At 53.9% G+C, this 24,007-nt stretch overlaps 1 protein-coding gene across 1 annotated transcript in view; it reads left to right on the forward strand.

Moving 5' to 3' along the window:
• LOC105291679 (plexin-A4) overlaps positions 1 to 24,007 on the forward strand; it is a 101,275-nt gene that overhangs the window by 36,008 nt on the left and 41,260 nt on the right. Inside the window, exons 11-20 of the mRNA XM_023530281.1 lie at positions 135 to 271; positions 1,390 to 1,554; positions 4,529 to 4,622; positions 5,142 to 5,381; positions 6,020 to 6,166; positions 6,848 to 7,082; positions 10,267 to 10,409; positions 16,402 to 16,670; positions 19,041 to 19,107; positions 19,869 to 20,015. Coding sequence (XP_023386049.1) covers positions 135 to 271; positions 1,390 to 1,554; positions 4,529 to 4,622; positions 5,142 to 5,381; positions 6,020 to 6,166; positions 6,848 to 7,082; positions 10,267 to 10,409; positions 16,402 to 16,670; positions 19,041 to 19,107; positions 19,869 to 20,015 — 1,644 coding nt within the window. The remainder of the gene's footprint in view (positions 1 to 134; positions 272 to 1,389; positions 1,555 to 4,528; positions 4,623 to 5,141; positions 5,382 to 6,019; positions 6,167 to 6,847; positions 7,083 to 10,266; positions 10,410 to 16,401; positions 16,671 to 19,040; positions 19,108 to 19,868; positions 20,016 to 24,007) is intronic.

Genomic DNA, 24,007 nt, shown 5'->3' on the forward strand with positions numbered 1-24,007 from the left:
AGAAAACGGGCTGGCTCTCTGGGAGGCCACCATTAATAAGGATTCCAGAAGGTGACACTGGTGCTGCCTCAGGCCTGCCCAGAAGCCCGCTCAGCCCATCAGGGTTGTGTCAGGCCAGATCCTTTCCTGCACAGACGCTGACTCTCTCGGACCTGAAGCCCAGCCGGGGACCCATGTCCGGAGGCACCCAGGTGACCATTACAGGCACCAACCTGAATGCGGGCAGCAATGTGGTGGTGATGTTCGGGAAGCAGCCCTGCCTCTTCCACAGGTAACTCACCACAGGGCAGGCTGCAGCATGGGGCGGGGCCAGGTAGGCATCAGGCCCTCCCCCACCGCCCCCAGCCCTCCTCACCTCTGGAAGTGCTTCCTCTTCCCTGGAAAGTGGCTGTTCTCTTTGAGAGAGGGCCTTCTGGGCACGCATGGCTACGGAGGTTTGGCTCAGCCTGGAGAGACCCTTCCCCAACGGGGCCCTCGTGCTGCTGCCTACCACTTCGCCTTGGTGCCCTGTACCACCCTCTGTGCAGAGCCCCGGAGTCCCATGGGACGTAGTTGGGAATCTAGATCCTCTTCCCGGGCTGCTGCAGTCAGCTGGGACTGCCCGGAGCTGGTGGGGACAACAGCCCCAGCTAGCTAAGACTGACTCTCCAAAGGCAGCCGAACTTTCTCTCCCCGGGTTCCACTATCCAACCCCAGAAGGGCCTACCTTCCAGGAACCGAGAGCCTGGGGGACAGGAAGAAGCTGGGAGGTGCGTCTAGTAAAGGATTCTAGATGTGGCAGGAGACATGAGGTTCTGTGGAAGGAGGTTTTCCCAGGGGGGAGCCACGCTGAGCGCTGTGACAGATCTGAAGTCAGACCAGGCCAGGCCTTGCATTAGTAATGTTAAAGAAAAACTTATTGTGACACTTGTGAACATGGGAAAAAAGAATATATTCAGGACTGTTATAGTAGGTGTCACAATAGAGAAGAGAACTAGGACTCAACTCCAGATACAGCAGACAGCTGGGGATTTGCACCCAGCAAACAGAGGGGTCACCGGGAAGAAAATTACTGAGAGGAAGCACTAAGGGTAGGGTGATCCTTACTAAACCAACTTAACGGGATTCTAGCTGAAGCCCAGCCAGGGTGGGGACATTATCACAGGTGGGGACAGTCTTGCTAAACTGATTTAACAGGATTATTGCTAAGAACGGGGCTAGGCAAGCCGAAGACAGGACCCAAGGATGAGGCCCAGGCTCAGAGAGGGCTTGGAGGAACTTGTCATTGTATCCGAGGCAGTGCCACCCCTGCCTCTGACGGGCAGGGATGAGGTATGAGGGCCCTGAGCCAGGACCACCGTTTCCTCCTCGAGCCCCAGGAGCCCAGCTCCCTGCCTTCCCTCCCTTCAGGCGCTCTCCATCCTATATCGTCTGCAACACCACATCCTCAGATGAGGTGCTGGAGATGAAGGTGACGGTACAAGTGGACAGGGCCAAGATCCACCAGGACCTGTTCTTCCAGTACGTGGAGGACCCCACCATCGTGCGGATCGAGCCAGAGTGGAGCATCGTCAGGTAAGAGCTGCCCGATCTCACCTTCCTTCCTCAACTCTCAAAAGCCAAGGAGAGCTCTGGGGGCCCAGTCCTGCTGTGGGGACTGATGGACTGGGGTTGGCCAAAAGCAACCCCTACATCAGAAGACCTTCCTGCCCTGGCTGCCCCCTTCCACTGAGAGCACCTCTGAGCAGGACCCGGCCCTGGAGGCCAAGCTCTGACCAGTCAGAGCCCACGGCCTCTAATTTGAGGCTTAGTCATGTACTTGCAGGCCATGTTCCCATCTCACAGTGACTGTCCAGGGGAGGTGTCAGTCCCACTCCCCTAAACCTCACAGGTATGGGCAGTAACTCAAGTCCTGCTGAGGAACGTAGGAGAAAGAGTCAGATCAGATCCAACTTCTTAGCCTCCCGCTGCCCTTTGTCTTAGCGCCCGTGACCGCTAGTTGCCTACCCGCTTAGTCCTTCTGCAGACTCCTCCCCAGTGCCCCACACAAGTGCACGGAACACGTTTCCTATTTGGAGGGAGCCAGTTTGCTGATGCGGAAAGGCCCTGCCACGCTGCTCCTGGGTCAGCCCTTCACAAGCTCTGTTGGGTCATTTGCATAATCTTCCAGGGTCTCCACCTCTTGAGTGATTCACTTGGGGCTTTGGAAACTCTGGATTCCTAGGGACCCCGTCCACACGGGCTTGGTAGGGCCCGAAGTGGAGGTGCCTCACCTCAGGAAAGGAGCTGCAGGCAGGCAGCACGAGTCTGCTTTTCCAGGCTGTGGCGAACACGGCGCAGGCACTGCAGAAGGCATCCTGGCAGCGAGGCCTCTGGTGATAACGAGAAAACTGCCGCATCGCAGGCCGAGTAGGGAATGGAACAAAGGCTTGGAGTCAGAAGGAGCGGGCTCAGCCCGGCTCCACTGCTTACCAGCCACGTGATCTTAAAGGTTACTTAACCTCCCTGGGTCCAGGGTTTCCCATCAGTTAACTCCCTCTCAGGGCCCTCGAGAAAATTAAGGGAGGTGCCCATGCATAATGTAATGCTGGGTCAGCTCCCTCCTCCTCCCAGCCCCTGGATCCTCAGCCTTCCCACTGTCTGCTTCAGCTTGGGTCTGGGGTCAAGGGGAGGGGAGAGCATGAATATATGGTTTCCACAAGCTGAGGCCCGGGTCAGGGATGAGTTCAACCCAGGGAGCGACCTTTTAAACCAGGAGTCAGCAAACTCCAGCCTGGGGCCCAAATCTGGCTGTCGGCCTGCTTTTGTAAATAACGAGTTCCTGGAAGGCAGCCGCGCTCATTCGTATGTTTTACCTACAGCTGCTTTCCCACCTCGTCAGCAGAGCTGAGTGATTATGGCAGACCACATGGCCTAGGAAGCTTGAAATACTTATTCTCTGGCCCTTTACAGAGTTTGCTGCCCCTGGCCTTACACTCAAGGAAAGGCAGCCTTTCCTGGGGTGAGATTTGGTTGTCCTTAGTTACTCTCTAAGGCCCAAACCTCATAAGCTTTCACCATAACCCTAAAGCAGATGAAGAATATAAGGCACAGAGAGGGGAATAGCCTGTGAAAAAGCCGCCCCCAGAGCTGGGGAGTCCGGGAAGTTGGCAACTCCCCGAGAAATTCACAGCCTGGTTTAACTCCATTCTTCCTCACGTCACCATCACAGAAATGGAGGTGCCATCTTTCCTGGCGCTCAGCAGATGACCCCGAGTCGTGCACATATCAAGAGGGAAGCTGGAGACACACTCTGGGTCTGCCAGCGACTCCAGCATCTCAGTACAGTTAACAAAGCCTGCGGCAGGGGGGGATTCTGCACAATGCTTGCCTCTGTGTGGCTTACAGCAGCCTGGGCTACTAAGGAATAGCGGTGGGGAGGCATTCGATAAGTGTATGTCGAATTGATGATTGAGATCAGGAGGCAGCCAGCCATCAGAGGCTCATTCTCAGGCTGGAGGGCCTCTTAGTTTCACAGGAGTCTTCCCGCGTGCATGTACGCCAGTGTGTATGTGCGTGTGTGCATGTGTGTGTGCGTGTGTCCATGTGAATGTGTGTGTGTGCCTGAGAGGGGGCAGGTGGAGGCGAGAGGAAGGGAGGGAAGTAACTGAGTGTAAAGAAGGGTGGATGGAAAGGGGTCTAAATGAATGTGGGTGTCCAGGATTCAGTGCCCACCAAGCTTGTAGCTACTGAACTGTTACGGAGAGCAGGATTCTTCTCGAAGATGCTCCCTTGGCTGTGGAGAAGTAAGGAAGATGCCTCCTGACTTGCACTGAGTCCCCAGGGTGGCAGCCCTCAGGCCCTGTCAGCTTTTCGGCTGCCCTGAAGTAGGACAATGCCATTTAAGTTTCCTTTGAAACGGGACACAAAGGTGGATCTCCTGATCCGTCCTTGTCAGCAGCCTCTGGCTGACACCCCAGGGTACCAGAGAGCTGGGTCCAGGAGCATTTCACATTTGCATCCCTAGACTAGGAGGTGCCTGAGTGTCTGGGCCCCTGCCTTGCCCAGTCTCAGGGGACTGAAGTCTCTAAGGTGGAAATTTGTGGTAGGGTTGACTTGGAGCGAGGAGGCTGTGCTCACACCCTGAAGGGTCTGGTGGGCAGTGTGACCAAGGCCAGTGTAACAAATTTCCTGAGACTGGTGAGGGCTGGAGGAAGACACACCAGGGGGCTGCACAGAAGCAGCTGGCTGGGACCAGGAGGCCTTGGGGCACCAAGAAGGCTGTACTCCAGACCCGGCCTCCATGGGGTGTCCCCGCTCTGAAATAGCTCTGCACAAGATGGTCAGGGACATCTGGTCATCACTGTCTTCGCCTTGACTGCTGAGAGCCCATCCTTGTTATTATTCAGTCAGCTTGTCATCATTGTCCCCATGAACACTGTCATGCCTCCCGGTTCTCGTTGTCTTTAATGTCAAGCTCAGCCTGATTGATTATCATCATCGTCATCGCCGAGGGCCATTGCTATTCCTGTCCTCGTGTTTACACGCCTCCTTCTTTCTTCCCGGCCAGTGGGAACACACCCATCGCCGTGTGGGGGACTCACCTGGACCTCATACAGAACCCCCAGATCCGTGCCAAGCACGGAGGGAAGGAGCACATCAATGTGAGTCTGGACTTTCGGGGTCATGGGGGCTGCCCACTCAGCATGTTGCTTCCTCAAAGGGTGTGGGGCCCCCAAGTACTCAGGAAGGCCCTCCCCAAACAACGATGGCCCGTCTCGTGTGACACCCCGATCACTGGGATGGCGGGATAAGGAGTAGATGTGAGGGCATATTCACACCTTGAGGTACAGTCGTGGAGAGGCAATCACTTCTGGGGTGTCTGGGGATTTTACACCCTTATTCCTCCATCCTTCCAACCCCCAGCCCTGCTCCTTAGCTTAAAGATGTCCTCATCACTGCTACTCCCATCATGGGCAAAACGAAGCTTGGTGTCAGCTTATTTCTTGTTGCCCAGCTTATTTCTTATTGCCCTGGCTGCAAAGGACCTGTGACCTGTACATAAATGTCCCATGTCAACACTGTGCCGTATGGCAGTACCACAGGTGACCCAGTGGGTACGGTGGGGGGCCCTGTGTGTGCAGAGATACGCAGCATGGTCCTCCCTGTCTGCTCCCCCACAGCTCTGCGAGGTTCTGAACGCTACTGAGATGACCTGTCAGGCTCCGGCCCTCGCTCTGGGGCCTGACCACCAGTCTGACCTGACAGAGAGACCCGAGGAATTCGGCTTCATCCTAGACAATGTCCAGTCCCTGCTCATCCTCAACAAGACCAACTTCACCTACTATCCCAACCCTGTGTTTGAGGCCTTTGGGCCCTCAGGAATCCTGGAGCTCAAGCCCGGCACACCCATCATCCTGAAGGTAGACAGGCTAGCAGAACAAAAGGAGGCCACTGCATGGCAGGGGGCCTGTCTCTTCAAGGCAGGGAAAGAGGCCAGAAGCCATGAGCTCCTGCTACATATCGTGGCCGGAGTCCGTAGCAGAGGTTGCGTTATAGCCCAGAGTCTCTCTGAGTTTGTATTGACAGGCACACTCTCTTCACAGGCCACGGAAGTCTGACCCACCCTGGCCACCAGACTCCCAAGCTTGGTTTGTCCCCTGAGTCCGGGACCTGGCAGATCAAAGGCTCATACTGCTTCCTCTGATGCAGCCCTTTGCAAACTACAGTATAGGGTTTCTTTGGAGCATAGATAGCAAATTTTAATTTTAACTGTTATGACAATTTGAATCACTGGTAGTGACTGACTATGGCTCTGTGTTGAGAAGGATTTTGAGGCTGCATTTGGGATAAGCTCAAACAGTGCCTTGGTTATTAATTTTCCACCGAGGAAAGGGGAATGATAACGAATGTGCTATGAATTTTTTGGACTTTTTACAGACGGTGGTTTCTCCACCAGCTCACCAACAAGATGGGACCTCTGGGTGGGGGGACATAGCCCCCAACCTGTGGCTCTGGCCCTGACTCTGGGGTGGAAACTGAGGTTTTCCTGTCCACCCAGGGCAAGAACCTGATCCCGCCCGTGGCTGGGGGCAATGTGAAGCTGAACTACACGGTGCTGGTCGGGGAGAAGCCGTGCACCGTGACGGTGTCAGATGTGCAGCTGCTCTGCGAGTCCCCCAACCTCATCGGGAGGCACAAAGTGATGGTGAGGCTGGCAGGACTCCAACCTGGATGGAGCAAGCAGAGGGGCCGCTGGGTGTGAGCTGTCCAGCTCCATCCTGAGCCACCGGGGCTTCCTGGGAGCGGGGGGCGGGAAATCCTGGCCACTCCCTATTTCCTCCTAGCCACTCCCCATCCCTAGCTCCTTCTCCCTGTCTTACTTCCAGCTTCTGTTTTCTGTACCGTTATTCCTTCCATGCTGGCTGGTGCCACAATGAGGGCAATGCAGAACATTCAATGATCTGCCAAATCACCTATCGTAGGCAAGAGGACCTCCCAGGAAAGGGCCGCTGTTGACCTGGGGCGGTCTATAATGTCAGGTGCCTCCGACATCCACCCTTAAAGTGGGATGACTCTTCGGAGAGCTACTCATTGATATCATGTCAGACTTTTCAGATCTCAGTCATTGCAGTGTCCTCGTGAAGTTGACCACGTTAGTTTCTGAATGAGAGAACGTGTGGCTTTTCCACCTGTGGGGTGGCCCACGCTGAGCTGGCCAGACCTCCTCCCTCAGCCCTCTCATTTGCTTTTATAACCGAGGATGGTCCTGCTCCCTGGAGCCATTGTCCTCTTCTGACCTCGGTCACCAGTTCATCGGTGACTTGGGGCTGTTCCCCAGGATGCTCTGTCCCCACACCCAGCTCCCTCTTGCCTGCTGTGTCCCCAGGCCCGTGTCGGTGGCATGGAGTACTCGCCGGGGATGGTGTACATCGCCCCGGATAGCCCACTCAGCCTGCCCGCCATTGTCAGCATTGCGGTGGCAGGCGGCCTCCTCATCATCTTCATCGTGGCCGTGCTCATCGCCTACAAACGCAAGTCCCGCGAAAGCGACCTCACCCTGAAGAGGCTGCAGATGCAAATGGACAACCTGGAGTCCCGCGTAGCCCTGGAGTGCAAGGAAGGTACTGAGTGGCCGGATGGCCACAGCCCCATGCCGGAAGCTGGGTGTGCATGTGCATGCATGTGCGTGCATGTGCATGTGCGTGTGCATGCATGTGCATGCATATGTGTGCGTGCATGTGAGTGTGTGTGCACATGCATGTGTGCATGTGTGTGCGTGCATGTGAGTGTGAGCACATGCATGTGTGTATGTGTGCGTGCGTGTGCATGTGTGCATGCATGTGCGTGTGTGTCTCACACACAAGCAGCACACTGGGCAGCAGTGAGCAGTGCTGGGGGCTGGGTGTCCATCTGCAGAACCTCTAACTCTGGTCAATGAGCCTGTGCCCAGATCAAACCTACATCCTTGCGGGCCTCACCGGGGAGAGACCAAATAAGGCTAAGGCCTCCGTTCCCTCCTCCTCAAGATGCCCCCTGCCTTCTTTCCCCAAGTCAGACTGGGCTCATTTCAAATCCCACTAAGCCAGTTTTCAGCCCCAAATCTTGGCCGAGTAGGTGTTATGCTCCTCTCTCAGGGAGACCTTGGGGTGTCTTGACATGACACATTCAAGCAATGTTCAGCTCTCGTCCTTTAGGAGGAAGATAAGGCTGTAGGGCTGATCTGAGATTTGGAAGGAAAAGTTGTTTCACAGCTTCTATTTTAAAAAAAAATTATCAACCCCACCATGAAGCGAAATCAGCTGCACTAAAATCCAAGAAGGAAATTAAGGAGTCAGACTCTTGTCACCCCCCAGGATATCATTTCATGAGTCACCCGGGAGGGCCGAGCTGGTGCTTTGCGGTAGATTTATACATGGAGTAAATCTGGCCCGTACCTGGGGCTCTCCCATCCCCACCAGGGATGCCCCGACTCTCTCCGATGGGGAGGTGGGTCCGTTCCATCCCCTCTCTTCCTCCTTTAGCTGTCAATGCAGCATCCGCCTTGTGGGACTGTTAATTACTACCTTTTATTATATTTACGCTGCTTAATTTTTTTTCTCCACAATGTACTCTTTCCTCTAATTAGGTGTAGTGATTAGAATCTCTTTTATGTGCGGCAGGCACGAGGCTTTGAATGTTGGAGGCACTTGGTGACTTGAAGGAAAGCTGCAGACTGATAAAAAGCCAGCTCCCTCCCTCTGTTCCCCACCAGCTGAGCACCCCAACTGGGAGCGGCAGTGAGGGGAACCGTGAAGCCAGGTTCCTCTCAGAGGTTCCAGAGGGGAAGGAATTAGCAGTCAGACAGGGAGGCCAGCCGAGTGTCAGTACAGGCACCAGGTGAGGGAGAGGGCCATGGCTTCCTGCACAGAGCCATCCCACACAGGTGGGAAGAGCGACACGTAGAGCAACACACACGCTGGATTCGCCATAAAAGTATTTTCCAGGGGTGTGGGAGGCTGGCTCTTGAACCTCTGCCGGGCAGCTTGGGTCCAGGGAAGGTGACGTCCTGAAGACTTGATAGTGAGCCAGGAAGTAGCCCACACACGAACTCAGCAGAGACCCACCCTGGGCCCTTCACAGGCCTGACTTTCCGATAGATAAACATACACCCATACGTGCACGTGTGTGCATACACACTCACAAACACTGACACGCACTCAGATGATCCCTCACATACTCACGTGCGTACACTCACACATACACACTCACACTCATGCTCGTGCACACATTCCCAAGCGCTCCCACAAACGCACGTATGTTCATCGGGGCTTTTGGTGACAGTCCTTGCCAAAAAGGCTTTCCGACTCTGCTTTCGCGCACGCATGTGCACACACATCAATGTAAGTTCCGCTTGGGTACGTTGGGGTTGCTCTGCCTTCAGAGTCGCTTCCCTTGACAAGGACCCCCAGTGTCAGTGTGACCAGAGTGGAATTTTGGGGCACAGGAAGAGAGCAGCAGGACAGGCCACAGTAGCCTCTCTGTGGTCCAGGTGGCATCCTTATTCTTCTGTCAGACAAGAAGCACTGGTATTTTCACACCAGAAACCCAAGACCCCAGCCCCGAAGTCAGCACTGCACAGTGCAGTCAGGCCCTGTGGACAGGGCTTGTGGGTCCGGGTTGTGTTCCTGGGATCACCAGAGCCCACTGGACAAAGGGCTTGCTTTTTGAGGGCTTTTCTAGAGCCATACAGGGCTTGCGAATCTTTTCAGAGCTTATAAAGTATTTTTTTCCTATTCTTGTGTTTATATAAATAGAAAGAAATATTGTTCAGTTAACATCCACTGGCTGTTCTTCTTTGCCAACACGTGTTAATTGGTTCTCGTGTGTGTGCGTGTGTGTGTGCATGAATGCATACGTGCATGTGTTCGTGTGCGCATGCATTAGTGTCTGCATACATGTACATGTGCTAAGGAGGAAGGCAGAGCAGGGAAGGGTTGGGTGCATCGCCTCTGACTACCTTCCATGGCAGAGTGTGTCCCGAGAGAAGTACCATGCCCGTGACAAGGTGTGACCAGAGATTTGGAGCTGTGTAACAACCTTGGCTCGTGCACTGGACTTTCCCTGGACTGGGGGATCTTGCAGCTCAGTGACCATATGGAGATCTGAGCTGCCTCCATAGACAGTGGTGCCCACGCACAGCTCATAGTTCACCACTGAATAGCATCACCTTGCAGAAGGAAGGACAAAGATTTACCCTGTGTGTTTATACACACTAATATATTAGTGTGGCAGAGCCTCCATCTGGCCCCATTTGGTGGTTTGATGGCTCTGGTGAGCTGCATGGCCCAGAAATGGGACTTCAGACCAAGTTGTTCTTAACTCTTATAAGGAAACCCATCATAACACACAGGATCGGAAATGGACCCTTCATCATCCAAATCTCTCCTTTCCTTTCCCTCTTCCTCTACAATCCCCCGCCCCCGCACACATTTTGCAAACCAAAGCCCTTCATTTTCAGATGGGGAGGTGCTCCTGGCCCCAGCAGTAGCACAGATCTGTGAATGGCTTACCCCACCCCACCCCACCCCACCCTCCATGCTTTGGAAAGAATTTGGCCCCAAACAAGCTTCCTTGTGCTGCATCTTTCTTCCATGCCTGTGTCGTTCACCCCAGCTACTTGAAACATCCCCCCTTCTTATTTTCGCACATCCACAGTCCATTGCTCATGTCTGCTAGAAGCCTCGATGCGGGTTCTGAGCCTTCCGAGTCAGGGTAGCTCTTGGGCCTGCCCCAGCCAGCCGTCTCATGGGCTTCTCTTTGTGCCAGCCTTTGCCGAGCTGCAGACGGACATCCACGAGTTGACCAGTGACCTGGACGGAGCCGGGATTCCCTTCCTGGACTATAGAACCTACACCATGCGGGTCCTGTTCCCGGGAATTGAAGACCATCCTGTCCTCCGGGACCTCGAGGTGAGAAGCCGTGCCCGTGGCCAAGCCCTTCCTCATCACGGTGCTAGCGCAGAGAAAGACGTTGGTGACCTTTATGTCAGCCGCCTTATTCAGAGGTGAGAAAGCAGAGGTCAGGAAGGGGATGCGAGTTGCCCAAGGTCCCCCCAAGTTGTCGCTGTCAGCCAGTCCCTCTGGAGGAGGTGGGGCCAAGCCAGGGGATCTCAGAGCAGAGATGAGAGTAGGGCTTTGGGACTGAGGGGGGTCATAGATCCCCTGAGAACTGAATGGAGGTTGAAGACCCTCTCCCCAGAAAAACTGTGCTCATACACAGAAATGAGAAATGTGACAGACAAATGCTGGGAGCTCATGGACCCATGGTTAAGAAACCACAACATAAGGATTTCACCACTTAGCTGGTGCTCAATAAATCTATATGGCAAAGATCGGCGATGCCCCGGGAAGGGAAGTGGGGATGTGACTGATAAGAACTTAACTGTCTTTCGTCCCGGCAGCGACCTCATCTTTTGATCATTGTATCCCTTTTACCGTCTCGCATAGGACCTGGCTTATGCATATATTCATATTATGCTTCATTCCGAAAGGGATTTAAGATGACTTATAAAGATAAATGCCAGAGAAAAGCGAAAAATATAAATGAGGAAACCAGGGCAAAATCATAATCACCAGGCATAATCGCTACTAGCTGACCACTGACTAATATCTCGGCCCGGTCTTAAGTAATTTACAGGCATGCATTCATTTAGCCTCCCAACAGCCCTCTGAAGTAGGTACACTCCTTTTGCGGGAGACAGAACTAAGGGCACAGAGAATGCTGGGGCCACACGGCCGGGAGGGAGCGGGCCAACATTGGAGTACGGGCGGTTAGACTTCAGAGCCCACCCTCCCAACACAAGCCTGTGCGTTTGATGTCTGAGGTGCTATGTCAGCGTCATTCCTTATGGCTTTGCATACTTATTAAGATGGATGGAAGATTGTGGTCAAAGCAGCAGCAGAAAATAAGACTAGTTCTAAGATTCGCATTGGGACCCATCGCTCAGGGGTCAAGCAGTTTTGCGGGATGGCTACATGGGTCCTGCAAAGGGATGTAGAGGCTGTGTACCTGTGTGGGAACTTATGTCCCTCTGGACCCCGTTATAAATCACATCATGTCCTACCATCACATCAGGCCTTATTCCTCGCCTGGCCCCTTAAAATTTGCCCTTAAGTCTGTGTACTCTCTCTTTTCCTTGCCTTTAATCACAAGGAGAGATTTTCTGATCCAAGCCTCTGCCCACGAAGGAGTTAACAGCCAGCTTAACCATTTTCCCTGAGTTGGAGCGCACAAGATGGCGAATTGTCAGGCATGGGCTTTGAATCAAGCAGGTCATACAGCTTTGGTTTTTAATTGTGGTAAAAAATATATAACATAAAATCTCAACCATTTTTAAGTAATACAGCTCAGTGGCATGAAGTATATTTACATGGCTGTGCAGCCATCACCACCATCCATCTCGAGAACTTTTGCATCTTCCCCAGCTGAAACGGTCCCCGTTAAGTGATCACTCCCCATTTCCCTTCCCCCAGCTCCTGGCACCCACCATCCACCTTCTGTCTCCATGAATGTGACTACCTCATATGAGTGGAATCATACAGTATTTATCCTTTCGTGACTGGTTTATTTCACTCAGCAAAGTGTCTTCAGGGTTCACCCATCTCGTAGCATGTGACAGAATTTTTTCCTTTTTAAGGCTGGATGATAGTCCATTGTGTGTATGTACCACATTTTGTTTATCCACTCATCCCTCAGTGGGCGCTTTGGGCTGCTGTGAACAACGCTGCCGTGAACACGGGTGCACAGATATCTCTTTGAGACCCTGCTTTCAGTCTTTGCTTTCAAGCTTTGGGTATATAGCCAGAACGTACAACTTTTTCATTTCCATTAAACTCACTAATTAATTGCTTGCAGACGGAAATCAACTTTTACTCTCCCACATTAGCCTGGGGTATGTGAGACACAGCTTTCTAGGCGAGATCCAGGGATCTCGTGTGGATCATCACGGCCTCATTTTTTTCTGACCCCTCTTCACCACCAGAATAGTTTCTCCCTGTTGGCTCTGTGAGGGAAGCCACCGACTAATCTAAAGCAGTGTTCCCCGACCTTGTCAGCCGCTGGGATACCTGCCCACCGGCTGGACATGAGTGGTGGATGCGTAGGAAGAAGGAAGTGTCCTCTGGCTTCAGGCTGTCCTGGGAAGTAGGCCATCAGGCCCTTTGGGATCGTCTGGGTGAAGTCAAGTCATTTGGGGAAGCGGCTGCCCAGGCATTGGTCACACACTGATCCTTTAAAAACAGAAAGCAAACAGTAACCGCACACCCCATTTTCAACCTATCGTTGCCGTCTCAGCTCTACCTTATTGGGTTACAATTAAAATTTACTATCCAGTTTTATACTCACAGACTTCAACTAAATTATCGAACCATCTGGTGAATAAAGAAAGTCCTGTTTCACAGCGGCATTTGCGTAGGAGGCAGGGTGGCAAGTTACAAAGGGGAATTGTTCTGGGTACTCTTTACCAAGATACTTCACTTCCGCCTCCCGCTTCATAAAATAGGGAGAGATCCCTGCCTTCTGCACCCATGATGCTGCACCGGTGCGTTAGTTATCTGGGAAACCCTTGGGCAAAAGGGACCTGTGAAAAGCAGTCAGTGAAGTAGGAGAGGCAGGTAATAAAACTGCTGTTTAAGTGCTCGCCGCATGTGCCAAGCACTTTACATACATTATCTTATTGAATGTCCATAAAACATTATGACACAGGCACTCGTATTCGCATTTTATAGACGAGGGACTAGAGCCCAGAGGTGACAAGCTTTCCTCCAGGAACGAGCCAGTTCGTCTCTCTGAGTCCAAACCCCAGGCTACTGTCCGAGATGCTCTTTCTCCACAGGTGGCTTTGCTAACCCTTCCTTCCCAGGGCCCCAGGCCTTGCTGCCCAGAAGGAAGTCAGGAGCCCATCCTCACGCCAGGCGTGCCATCTGGCTGGCCCTGTATCCTCTTCCTTGTCTCCACGTGGCCTCAACGCCAGACCAGCTCGTGGCTCCTCTGCCCTAGATGGCCATCCTGAGCTGCGGGGAGGCCTTGCACGGGAGGCTGCAGGGAGGACTCAGAGCTGGCTTCCAGTCACCCCCAAGGCCTGGGGTAGGACTGGACATGGCCAAGGATATGGAGAATGGAAGGAGAATCAGGAGCCAAACAAACTTGGGTTTAGAAATCCAGCACCAGCCAGCTGGCCTTGGGACAACTGTGATAGCGTCTAATGACCCTGCAAGAGTTAGTGTGACCGTTAAGACGGTACACTATCCCTTGCAAAGTCATTAGAAGACTTAGTCGGAACAATGAATGCATTGTGCCAACACTGCTCATTGCACATGGTGGGTGCCCAAGAAATGACATTAGTGACAAGTTGTGCAGGTGCCGATCTGAGGGGTTTGAAGGACAGAGGAAGTAAAACGTGTGTACATGTGTGACAGGGTGGTCACAGGTGGGAGGGAGATCCGTGGGAGACAGACAGCTGGGCAGATGGAGGCTGGGCTGATGGCGAGGTGAGGCTGCCAGTCTCCCTTGTCCTTTTCTCGTCAGCCCCCGGGGATTGGGGAATGGCGTAGGGGCAGGCAGGAGGCACGCTGAGGCTGCCCCCACCCGGGGGAATGAAGGGTTCTCCAGGATGAGCTTCAGGGGGCCCTGGCTCTGCCAAGTTCTCATCTCTCCTGAGACCTGCATGCTGACACTGCCTTCCCAGTACCAGTGCCCCAGGGCGGGAAACGGAAATGGACTTGACCTAGAACCACGTGTGTTTCCTCTCAGCTTCCTGACCTGTGGGAGCCGCTGGAGACAGGCAGCTAGGGTCCAATGAGAGCGCTTCTCACGGAGTTCAGGGCTGGACCCACCGGGCTCCTGCCACCGAAAGGGCCTGCTGGCTGCCATCCAGAGGCAGGGCCCGGGTCTGACTGCTCTCTGCTTTTAGCCAGCACCTCGCCCCGAGCCCACAACCCAGGGGGCTCACTAAATGAGTGGCGGAAGCATTCCCGTTCCACATCTGTCAGCTTTTTGGACCTTGGGCAAACACAGATCTCTCTGTCTGTCACCGTCTTCCCCAGTTCGAAACCTCTAGAGTAAGGCGGGGTAAAATTGCTGCCGTTCAGTCACTTGACTGTGTGTCAGGCTGCGCAGTGCAGGCTTTTCACACGTCGGCCGTTATCACTCCCAGGAGCCCCAGGAGACGGCAGGACAGGCGCCAACGGCCCGGGCTCACAGCCTGGCTCCGACATTTCTCCGTCTTGGGGTCTCGGGGAAGCTCCTTATCCTCATGGGGCCCTGGGCAATAATGGCGCTCACCTCACAGGGCGCCATGTGGAGTAAATGGGTCAGTATTTCTAAAGCTTGCAGAACCGCGCTCAGCACAAAGTGAGATCTGTATACAGGTTAGCTGCGATCCCTTCACTTCGTGGATGAAGAAACTGGTGTATTCAGGGCCTTACAGCTAGTAAATGACCGTGACAGAGTTAACCCAAGCGTCACTGACCCTGCAACTGTGTTCTCTACTGCTACATATGTGACACTTCTTCCCGAAGACCTGACACATCTAGCCCACGGGGGAGACACAGCCCTCAAGATGCAGCCTCGATGGCATCTCCTTTGGATGCCCCCGCCTCCCCCAGCACCCCATCCCACTGCCGCGTTCTCGGGCAGAGGCTGGGCTCTATTTAAGCAAACTTGTTTTCATGGAAGTTTTCATACAGAGCAGCGCACTCATTGTCAGACACAGGTCAGTGCCTGTTCCCTGAGTGGACATGGCCATCCAGCCGGTACCAGACCAAGAAGCAGAACATCAGCAGCCCTCCAGAAGCCCCCATGAGCCCCTTCCTTTCCCCTCTCAACGGCCCCCCAGAAAAACCATTTTTCTACCACCCTGGATTCATTTTGTAATTTTTAATCTTTCTTTTAATGGTATTATATGATAGACCCTCTTCCAAATGACTCTTCCCATTCGACGCCTGCAAGATTCATCCCACTACTGTGAGCGGCAGTGGGTCCTCCATTCCCATGACTGTGTAGAGTGCCATTGGGTGCACGTCTCACACTTCCCCATGCCATGCCGTCCTTGGCAGCTCAGAGATGCACCCTCCCTGCCTGGCTCTGTCGCCAGCTCGCGGTTGCTGAGTGGGGGCTGCACCCTTGCACCCATGCACGGATCTCAAAATGAACAGAGGATGCAAGCAGGAAGATAAACCTTCTTCTTCCTCTTCTCCGTGATGGAGCAGGGTCTCAGGAGTCTCTAAGAAAATACCAGATGGCAGAGTTAGGGCGTGCCTGCGAGACAGTTAGGCTTAATCTTCCCATTTATTTAGGTGAATGAGCTTGGGCCCCCAGGGCAGCAAGCGGTCTTTTCCAGGCTTACACAGGGGCGTAGTATCAGTGCCCATGTGGAATACAAAGTCCTGGTTCTGAGGCCACTGATCTGTTGACAGATCAGTCAACAGGGCCAGAGATGGCTCAGGCCTGGTGATCCCTCAGCCAGAGTGTAACCTACAGCAGCCCGGCCTCCTGGAGTTCCCACAGGGGCCCAGAGTTCCCACAGGATGCTTGGTCGTGGCATGGGGGCCCCTCATCAACTCTGCATCACCCTCAGGAAAGAGCTTAGGCCATGGAGCTGGCAGAAGTGACTTCAGATCCCAGGGTCACCATTACTAACAGCAGTGTCCTCTCTGTGCCTCACTTGACTCATCTCTAAACTAGAGACAGTGACCCACCCGTGGGCTGTGACAGAGACTGAGTAGATACCTGGCGTGAGATCAGGACTTGATGGCATTAGCCAGGTGGGCTCCGGCTAGTAGGTGAGTGGTGGGGCGGGATGGTCAGCAGTGCTCACAGCCCACCCCGTAGGGGCATCACTGGGGCCCAGCTAGCCTCATCCTCACAGGTGGCAGTCAGGACGCCCCCGGGTCTCCTCTGCAGGTTCCAGGCTACCGACAGGAGCGCGTGGAGAAAGGCCTGAAGCTCTTCGCCCAGCTCATCAACAACAAGGTGTTCCTGCTGTCCTTCATCCGCACGCTCGAGTCTCAGCGCAGCTTCTCCATGCGTGACCGTGGCAACGTGGCCTCGCTCATCATGACAGTGCTGCAGAGCAAGCTGGAGTACGCTACCGACGTGCTGAAGCAGCTGCTGGCCGACCTCATCGACAAGAACCTGGAGAGCAAGAACCACCCCAAGTTGCTGCTCAGGAGGTGAGAGGCGGACCGAGGGGTGGCAGGGGGGCGGCACAGGTCAGCCGAGTTCCCCGAGGTGGGACACTGACCTCCCCAGAGGCTGGGGGCTCCGTGCGCATTCTTGGAAGACCTCATCCATCACGTTGGTGCCTGTAACTGGCTGTGGCATCCGCTCACCTGTTACTGTTCTTCTGCCCTTCTATCTGCTCTCTGCCCTTTATACTCCCCTGATTTTGACCCTTGTTGCTGGAATTCTTCTCTTGTGGAATCTTCAGATCATTTTTCTATTCCCTGGCTTAATCCAAATCAGGACTTGAATTAGGAGAGATGCCCAGGGCCCCTCTAGAACCCTACCCACCATCTCAAGATCGGAAGTGTTAGCCCCGTGTAACTTTCACTGCTGTCTGGGACCAGCAGTAGAAGCATCGCCTGAGAACTTGTTGGAAATGCAGCATCTCAGGTCCTTTCCCACATCTCCTGGGGCAGAATCTGCACCTTAATGAGAAATGTAGGTTATCCAAATGCATATTAAAGTTTGAGAAGCACTGGTCCGGCCCGTATTCGATTTAAAACCCTAATTTAGTGGCAACTAGCCTGATGCACCAGAGCAAGAATTTCCTGGCACCCGCTGTCTCTGCACGGTCTAGGGTCCACCGCTCGGCACAGTTGGATGTCTCATCCTCGACACTGTGGACACCTGAGTGGTCACACGTGAAGACGTAACCGGATCTCGTGGCTTCGGCCCTATAGGAAATAAAGACTCTCTGACTCTACTCACACTGCCATTTGCCCTTTCCACCTACTGGAAGGCCATTCCTTCCCTAAGCTGTCATTCCAGCGTCTTCAGCCTTCCCGTAGATGAAGATGGCAAACTCCCAGGCCAGGCTCTGGGCCTGGACCACCATGTACCATCTGCCTCCCATCCTTGGTCTCTGGGTCTCCCGCCTGGGCCAGTGCACAGATGTGACTTTCAGAGTGTTTCCTCCAGGCTTTCCCCTGGTGCAACGGGCGTCCGCCTGCACAGCTGCAAAAAGTCGCTACATGTAGGAGCACTCCCATAGCTTTGGGAACAGCAAGGTAGATCATTTTGATTTTTGTTTTACTGCCACCACGCAGCCACCCACCGGCATGACTCTGGGGTTGCCACCGCCTGCCAGAGCTCCCACGGGCACTTTCCCGGCGTGGTCTCACTCTGCATCCGGGCGTCTCCTCTTCCTGTTCCCCACTCGCTCTCTCCCTTCTGCCCTCCTTTATCTTCTTTTCCTCTTGCCCTAGGCTGACCTGCTTCTTTCCATAGTCTTCCTTCTCTTCTCTCAGCTTCATTTTGTGCTGGCAGCTCCCCGGCTGCCTTGGGATTTTAGTTATTAGTATCTTCGGGCAGCTGCCACTTTCAGCGCTACCTAAATATGCCTGGATGGGCTGGTTTCTCTCTGGAGCTGGCCACGTGCTTCATGCAAGTTGGAAATAGTTTGTTTTCTCTAAATGGATGCAAGCAAACGTGATCTTTGGCAGGAAACCCTGCCGCAGTGTCTTCGCTTCCAACGTAAAAGAATAAATAAACTTCGGCAGCAGCATGAAAGACGCGAGTTAGACTCGAGGAAAAAATGTCCTGTCACTGCAGATAAAAACTGGAAGGGTTCCCAGGGGAAGCTCCAAAGTATGTGGAAGGCTTTGAAATAGGACAGTTTGGGCATTTCTTGGCGTGCGCTAGGTATAAAGCTCCACGCTGCTGTCAGCGGGGGAGTCTTCGACGTAGGTGATGGGGTCAGTCGAATCTCTCTGGCCATTTTACCGTGACCCGCATCTCCTGCCGTCTTCCCCTCCTTCCCTTGCCAAATTAGTATCTCCTCAGATTTTTCTTTTTTTTTTTTCTCACCCAAAGGAACTGTCAAGTTCTCTAATGCTGTACTGGTCAATGTGATAGCTACGAGCCACACGTCCCCTTTTAAATCTAAATTATTTTAAAGTAAAGAAAATGAAAACTTCAGCTCCTCAGATACACTAGCCACATTTCAAGTGCTCAGAGGCACACGTGGCTGGTGGCGGCCATATTGGACTGCACGCACAGAGAGTGTCTCCGTCCTCGTGGAGACGACGATGGATGTTGGATGGCACTGCTCCCACCCCTTCCCACCAAAACTCCCGGGAGCCTGACACCCAGCATGTCATCTCTCGGCTTTGTAGGCAAAGCTTATCTTATCACTGTGGGGCGCCTTCCTAGGACTCAGATACTCACTCAGATACTCTGTAGGATCTCAAGATTTGGCCTGAAAGCCATATGCAGTAAGACCCACGCAGACTTCTGCCTCTGCTTTCCCAGTCCTGGGGTCTGACTAGCTGCTTCTGTCTTTGTCTTCCTCTGCTGGTTCCCCCGGTGACGGGTGACAGAACTGAGTCGGTGGCCGAGAAGATGTTGACCAATTGGTTTACCTTCCTGCTCTACAAGTTCCTCAAGGTATGATTGGCTGTGGGAGTATCTCTGGCCTTGCCTCGGTTTCTCCGCCAGCCTGGGCACCAGCCTGCTTCCCCCCCCAGCTTGTCGCATTTCCCTCCATGGCCCTCAAGTCCACACTCCCTAGGGCCAGGCTCTCAGAACCCTACCAAGAAACGCAGCTCCCCCTTGTCACTGAGGGAACGGGCTCCTGACCATCTCAGAAGACGGAGCCTCACAGTAAGTCCCAAGCTGAGACACAGGCTCCTGCGTGAGCCCTCGGGCTAAAAACAATTCACCCCTTATCACTCCGCTTTCCTTCTGCCTCTCCCAGCCCCAGACTTACTGAGGCCGATGAAGGTCCCAGGCAGGTACAGAAGCTGCCTGTGGTGGCACAGAAGCTGACAATGTGCCCGGAAGGCAGAAGAGCTGCCCAGAGTCCAATTCGTAACTTGTTTGCTAAAGAATTCACACCTCGGAGGTCAGCAAGGTGGGGCGAGGCAGGGAGCAGGAGCAGAGAGGGGGCGAGAGGCAAGGAAGAGGAGAGAGCTGTAGGCTGGTGGTGGCACAGGGCAGATGGGAGAGGGCACTGTGGTCGAAAGAGCCAGGAAAGATGCACATCTGAAGGAAGGAGTTATAAACCCAAGAGTAAGCAGGTGGCAGCAGCAGGAGGAAGAACTCAAGACAGAGGAGCAGACGGCAGCCCTTTGGGGAAGCGGGGCCCCCGGGAGGCTGGGCTCTGCTCGTCTGGGGCCCCGCCCAGCACAGCACCTGTCCCCATCCAGGAGTGCGCCGGGGAGCCCCTGTTCTCGCTGTTCTGCGCCATCAAACAGCAGATGGAGAAGGGGCCCATCGACGCCATCACGGGCGAGGCCCGCTACTCCCTGAGTGAGGACAAGCTCATTCGCCAGCAGATCGACTACAAAACCCTGGTAAGCCAGCCTCGCAAGCTCTTCCCTATGGCTCTGGGTGGTGGGCTTCAGTCCCACGCAGCCCCTGACCAGCAGAGGGGACGGTGAATATGCTGAAAAGCCACCTCTGCAGGTTTGCCCTCTGTGAGGGTCCATCTACCTGTGCCTGTCACTCCAGACATCCTCTCTACCACCAGACCAGGGCATCTGGATTTGGGGACCAGTAGTAGCTCAGACATGTCTGAGCAAACCAAACTGTGGGGTCCTACGCCTCTACCGGCAACTGAATGGACACCTTCTCATCAGCTCTCCCAGGGTGGGGAGCGAACAGTTTCATGCAGATAGCAACTGGGGGACACAAAGCAGAGGAAGCCAGAAAGAGGTCCTCATGATTCTGAAGCCCACCTCTGCCCAGTGGTCATAGTTCAAATATGGTCATGACCCGAGCTGAAGACATGAGGCCAGGAGGGCCTAATGGTGAAAGTGTTTATTCAGGGAACGTGGGGATCCCCTCAGTCAGGGTTAGCCCCGCTCTCCTGTTAGAAACTGTCACCCTAGGAGGCAGCAAAGCTCAGCATGTAGGAACAAGGGGCTTGGAAGCAGGCAGACTTGGATCGCAGCCCTGACCCTCTACGTCTGACCGGCTGGGTGGTTTGGGCTAATCTTAATCTTCATCTCCCTGAGTTTGGGTTTCTTTGTCTGAAAAAAAATGAGGATAATATGACCTACTAAAACAGAGATGACAATAGTACGTAGCTCCCAGAGCTGTACAGGGGATGGACTTGGATAGGTGTGCAAGGCACTGAGTCCAATGTAAGCGCTCACTGCTGCTGGCCCCCAGGGGCTCTGCCCCCTTGTCTCGATGTGCCTGTCCGCTGTCTCTCCAGGCCACAGAGCTCACTCTCAGGCATTTTGGGGAGAGCTGCGATCTCCCAGCAGGCATTCTCTAGGAAAAGGGCGAGGAAGTGGATGGATGGGGTGAGAAAATAAAAGACGAGTGCTGGGGGCGATGCTTGAATGGCACCCAAGAAGGGAGGACAGAGAATAGATGAGATTTAAAATGCACTATGGGAAGATGAGGCACACGGTCCGCCAGGCTGCCTCACACAGGGCCAAGCTGGGGCAGTGAGCCAGCGTGAAGCCCAGACCCCAACACCCACTGGGGAGACCACTTCTGCCACTCCAAACAAAGTCATCCCTTCTCTCTGGGAAGGTGACTGTGATGCACCTATGCCACTCCCTCGTCAGAGGCCCCGGGAAGCCCAACAGTCATCTTAGCAGAGTTGCCAAAATTTGTTCAATTGATGAGGGTTCCGTTGATGAGGCTTCGAAGGAATAGTGTGGGACTGGGGCCCCCGTTTCCTGGCAGGCATGGTCTGCTCCACAGGACAGAATTAGAGGCTCCGATTAAAACGGGAAAGGGAAAAAAATTCCTTCCTAAAATAGAGACCGGAATAGATATCTTAATGAGCTAGAACTCCTGTTGAAAACGTCTCCTGCCTGATCTCTCCCCTCCACTTCCTTTCTTTCCCATCTCATCAGGGGCTCCCCAAAATATTGCATCCAACACAATGAGTTGTAACAGTGCTCTGTCCCCAGATGGCAAGATCCTTTATTCCAGAGACCAAACTATAGTTAGCACGATGAGCTCAACTTAGCACGTGAGGACATCGGAGCGGGTCTGGGAAGCACATCCATTAGGAGGAAGCATCAGGGCGAGAGGCATCGTGAGGAATGGGGAAGGAGATTGCAATCTCTTTTCCCAGAGAAGAAATGGTGACAGGGAGATTGAACAGCCACCTTAGGGCCTATGAAGGGAAACTCCCACACGCGGAAGGGGGAGTAGCCCCAGTGCTGCCGAGGAGGGAAAGAGAGAAAGAGCATTAGACAGCAGCAGGACGGGCTGACTGGAGGCTCCAAGAGAAGGAGTCCAATAGAAAGACAGGAAGTCGTGGAATTTGGCAGTGGCTGGAGGATCCCAGGGCACTTTGGGCCAACTGATGGTAACCTCGTCCTTGGCAGGAGGGACCACGAAGACCGAGACAGGTGCTGAGAGGCTCAGGGATGCATTGCTTCCTAGCAGGTGCCCCTCTTAAGGACTGAGTGATTAACAGATTGATACTGGAATTTGGACTAGGACCCTGCTGCTGGGAGTGCCAGTCAGTGTCACTGCGAGAGCCTGCGAGAGCAATGGTCCCCAACCTTTTTGGCACCAGGGACTAGTGCTCCTATGAGAATCTAATGCCTGATGATCTGAGGTGGAGCTGAGGCCGTGATGCTAGCACTGGGGAGCGGCTGCAAACACAGATGAAGCTTCACTTGCTCCCCTGCCACTCACCTCCTGCTGTGTGGCCTGGTTCCTAATAGGCCATGAACTGGTACCAGTCTGTGGCCGGGGGGTTGGGGATCTCTGTGCTAGAGCTCTAGATGCCCACCTGGGAGCCTGCTACAATGCAGAAGTTCAAACCCCATCTTAAACCTCCTGTCAGAATCTTAACAAAACCACTCAGTCATTCTACGCATCTTAAAGTTTGAGAAACACCAACCTAGCAGAAAAAAACACTAGGAAGTTTACTCAGAAACGCACCAAGGGGCATGGGACTAGCGGGTAGGAAGAGAACTTCTGGCTGGAGCTATGGCTTGGCCAGTGGCCAGGGAATCCTGTCCCTCGGTGGGGCCACTGCTGCTTCTCTGGATGCCCTGAGCATCCCATGGAGTTCTCACAGGGCCACCAGGAACCCCTGCAGCAAGCACAAATGTCAGAGAGCGTGCTCAGGTGGCAGCCTCTGCCTCGTGGTCTCTTGCAGAGAGGAAGCCCAGAGCGAGCGGCGTTGCCACTTGGGGGAGGCTAAGCCACCCACTGCTGGCCCAGAGCTCAGGACAGCAGGGGAGCCCAGGGCAGCACCAAACAGCAGGCTATGCTTGGCCACTGAGAAGGCAGGGAGGGCCCAGGAGGCTTTTACAGGAAGGGGTGGCCGAGAAAGGCCACTCAGAGGGTCACACGGTCCTGAGTTCCTTCCGTCATTGTTCTCAGATTAGGCCATTCTGAGAATGAGCGTTTGGGTTTATAGATTTGGGAGGTTTTTTTCTTCTTAATGGAAGAAGCATGTTTCCATTTGAGCTCATAGCAGTCTGGCTGCTAATGAAAGGCAGGCGTCCAGGGGCCAAGGTTCTGATTGCCACCACATGGAGCAGGGGAGGGGGTGGCGGTAGGAGGGAGGCTGTTGTCTGAGTCTGCAAACCAGACATGCAATTGGGAAATGGTTGGGAGGGAGGAGCAGTGGGAGGGCGGAGAAGGAGGGGCACAGAGCACCGGGCAGCAGGGTCGGAGGGAGGTGCAGGAGCCCAGAATGGCAGGGCCGCTGGGCAGCACCTGTGCCCCACAGCACCCACCCGTTTCCCCTGTGGTTCACCCAGGATCCCGCATGGCTTCACCCACGTAGGGAGAGCCCACTCTGAGAACAGCAAGAGAAAGAAAGCCTTTGGAAACAGCCCAGAGCTCGTTAAAGGGAAAAATATAGTTGGGTGCTTTAAGTGGAGTCTTAACTTTTCTGACTCATTCCAAAAAGAGAAATTGAGGCCCTGAGCCAGGGTGGCCTCTTCCCCCAGCACAAGGTTTCAGGTTCAGAGCCAGGAAGGGATCTCAGGTGGCCCGAACCTGGAATTTTTAAAGGGCGCTTTTTTATTTCTAAAGAACACATTATGTTTCTTAGAGCCTCTGCAAGCTCCTATCAGCCCGAAACCCTCAAAAAAATCAAAGCTTATGAAATCTTCTGAGAGAGGAGCCAGATTCCTATTAGTGTGAGTGTGTGTATGAGAGAGAGACAAGAAAGACAGACTGACACACACGGATGGAAGCGGGAGGTTTCAGAGGTGGGTGTGAGTCTGGGTGTGCGCCTGAGAAGGTGCCGTGTGCACGTGTGTGTAAGAGAGAAAGTATGTGTGTGTAAGAGAGTGTGTGCGTGCATGAGTGTCCATTCTCATGCAGATTTCCCCTCACTGCCTCCTCCAAC

Source organism: Pteropus vampyrus, unplaced genomic scaffold (genome assembly GCF_000151845.1).
Source record: "Pteropus vampyrus isolate Shadow unplaced genomic scaffold, Pvam_2.0 Scaffold48, whole genome shotgun sequence".
Classification (NCBI taxonomy): domain Eukaryota; kingdom Metazoa; phylum Chordata; class Mammalia; order Chiroptera; family Pteropodidae; genus Pteropus; species Pteropus vampyrus.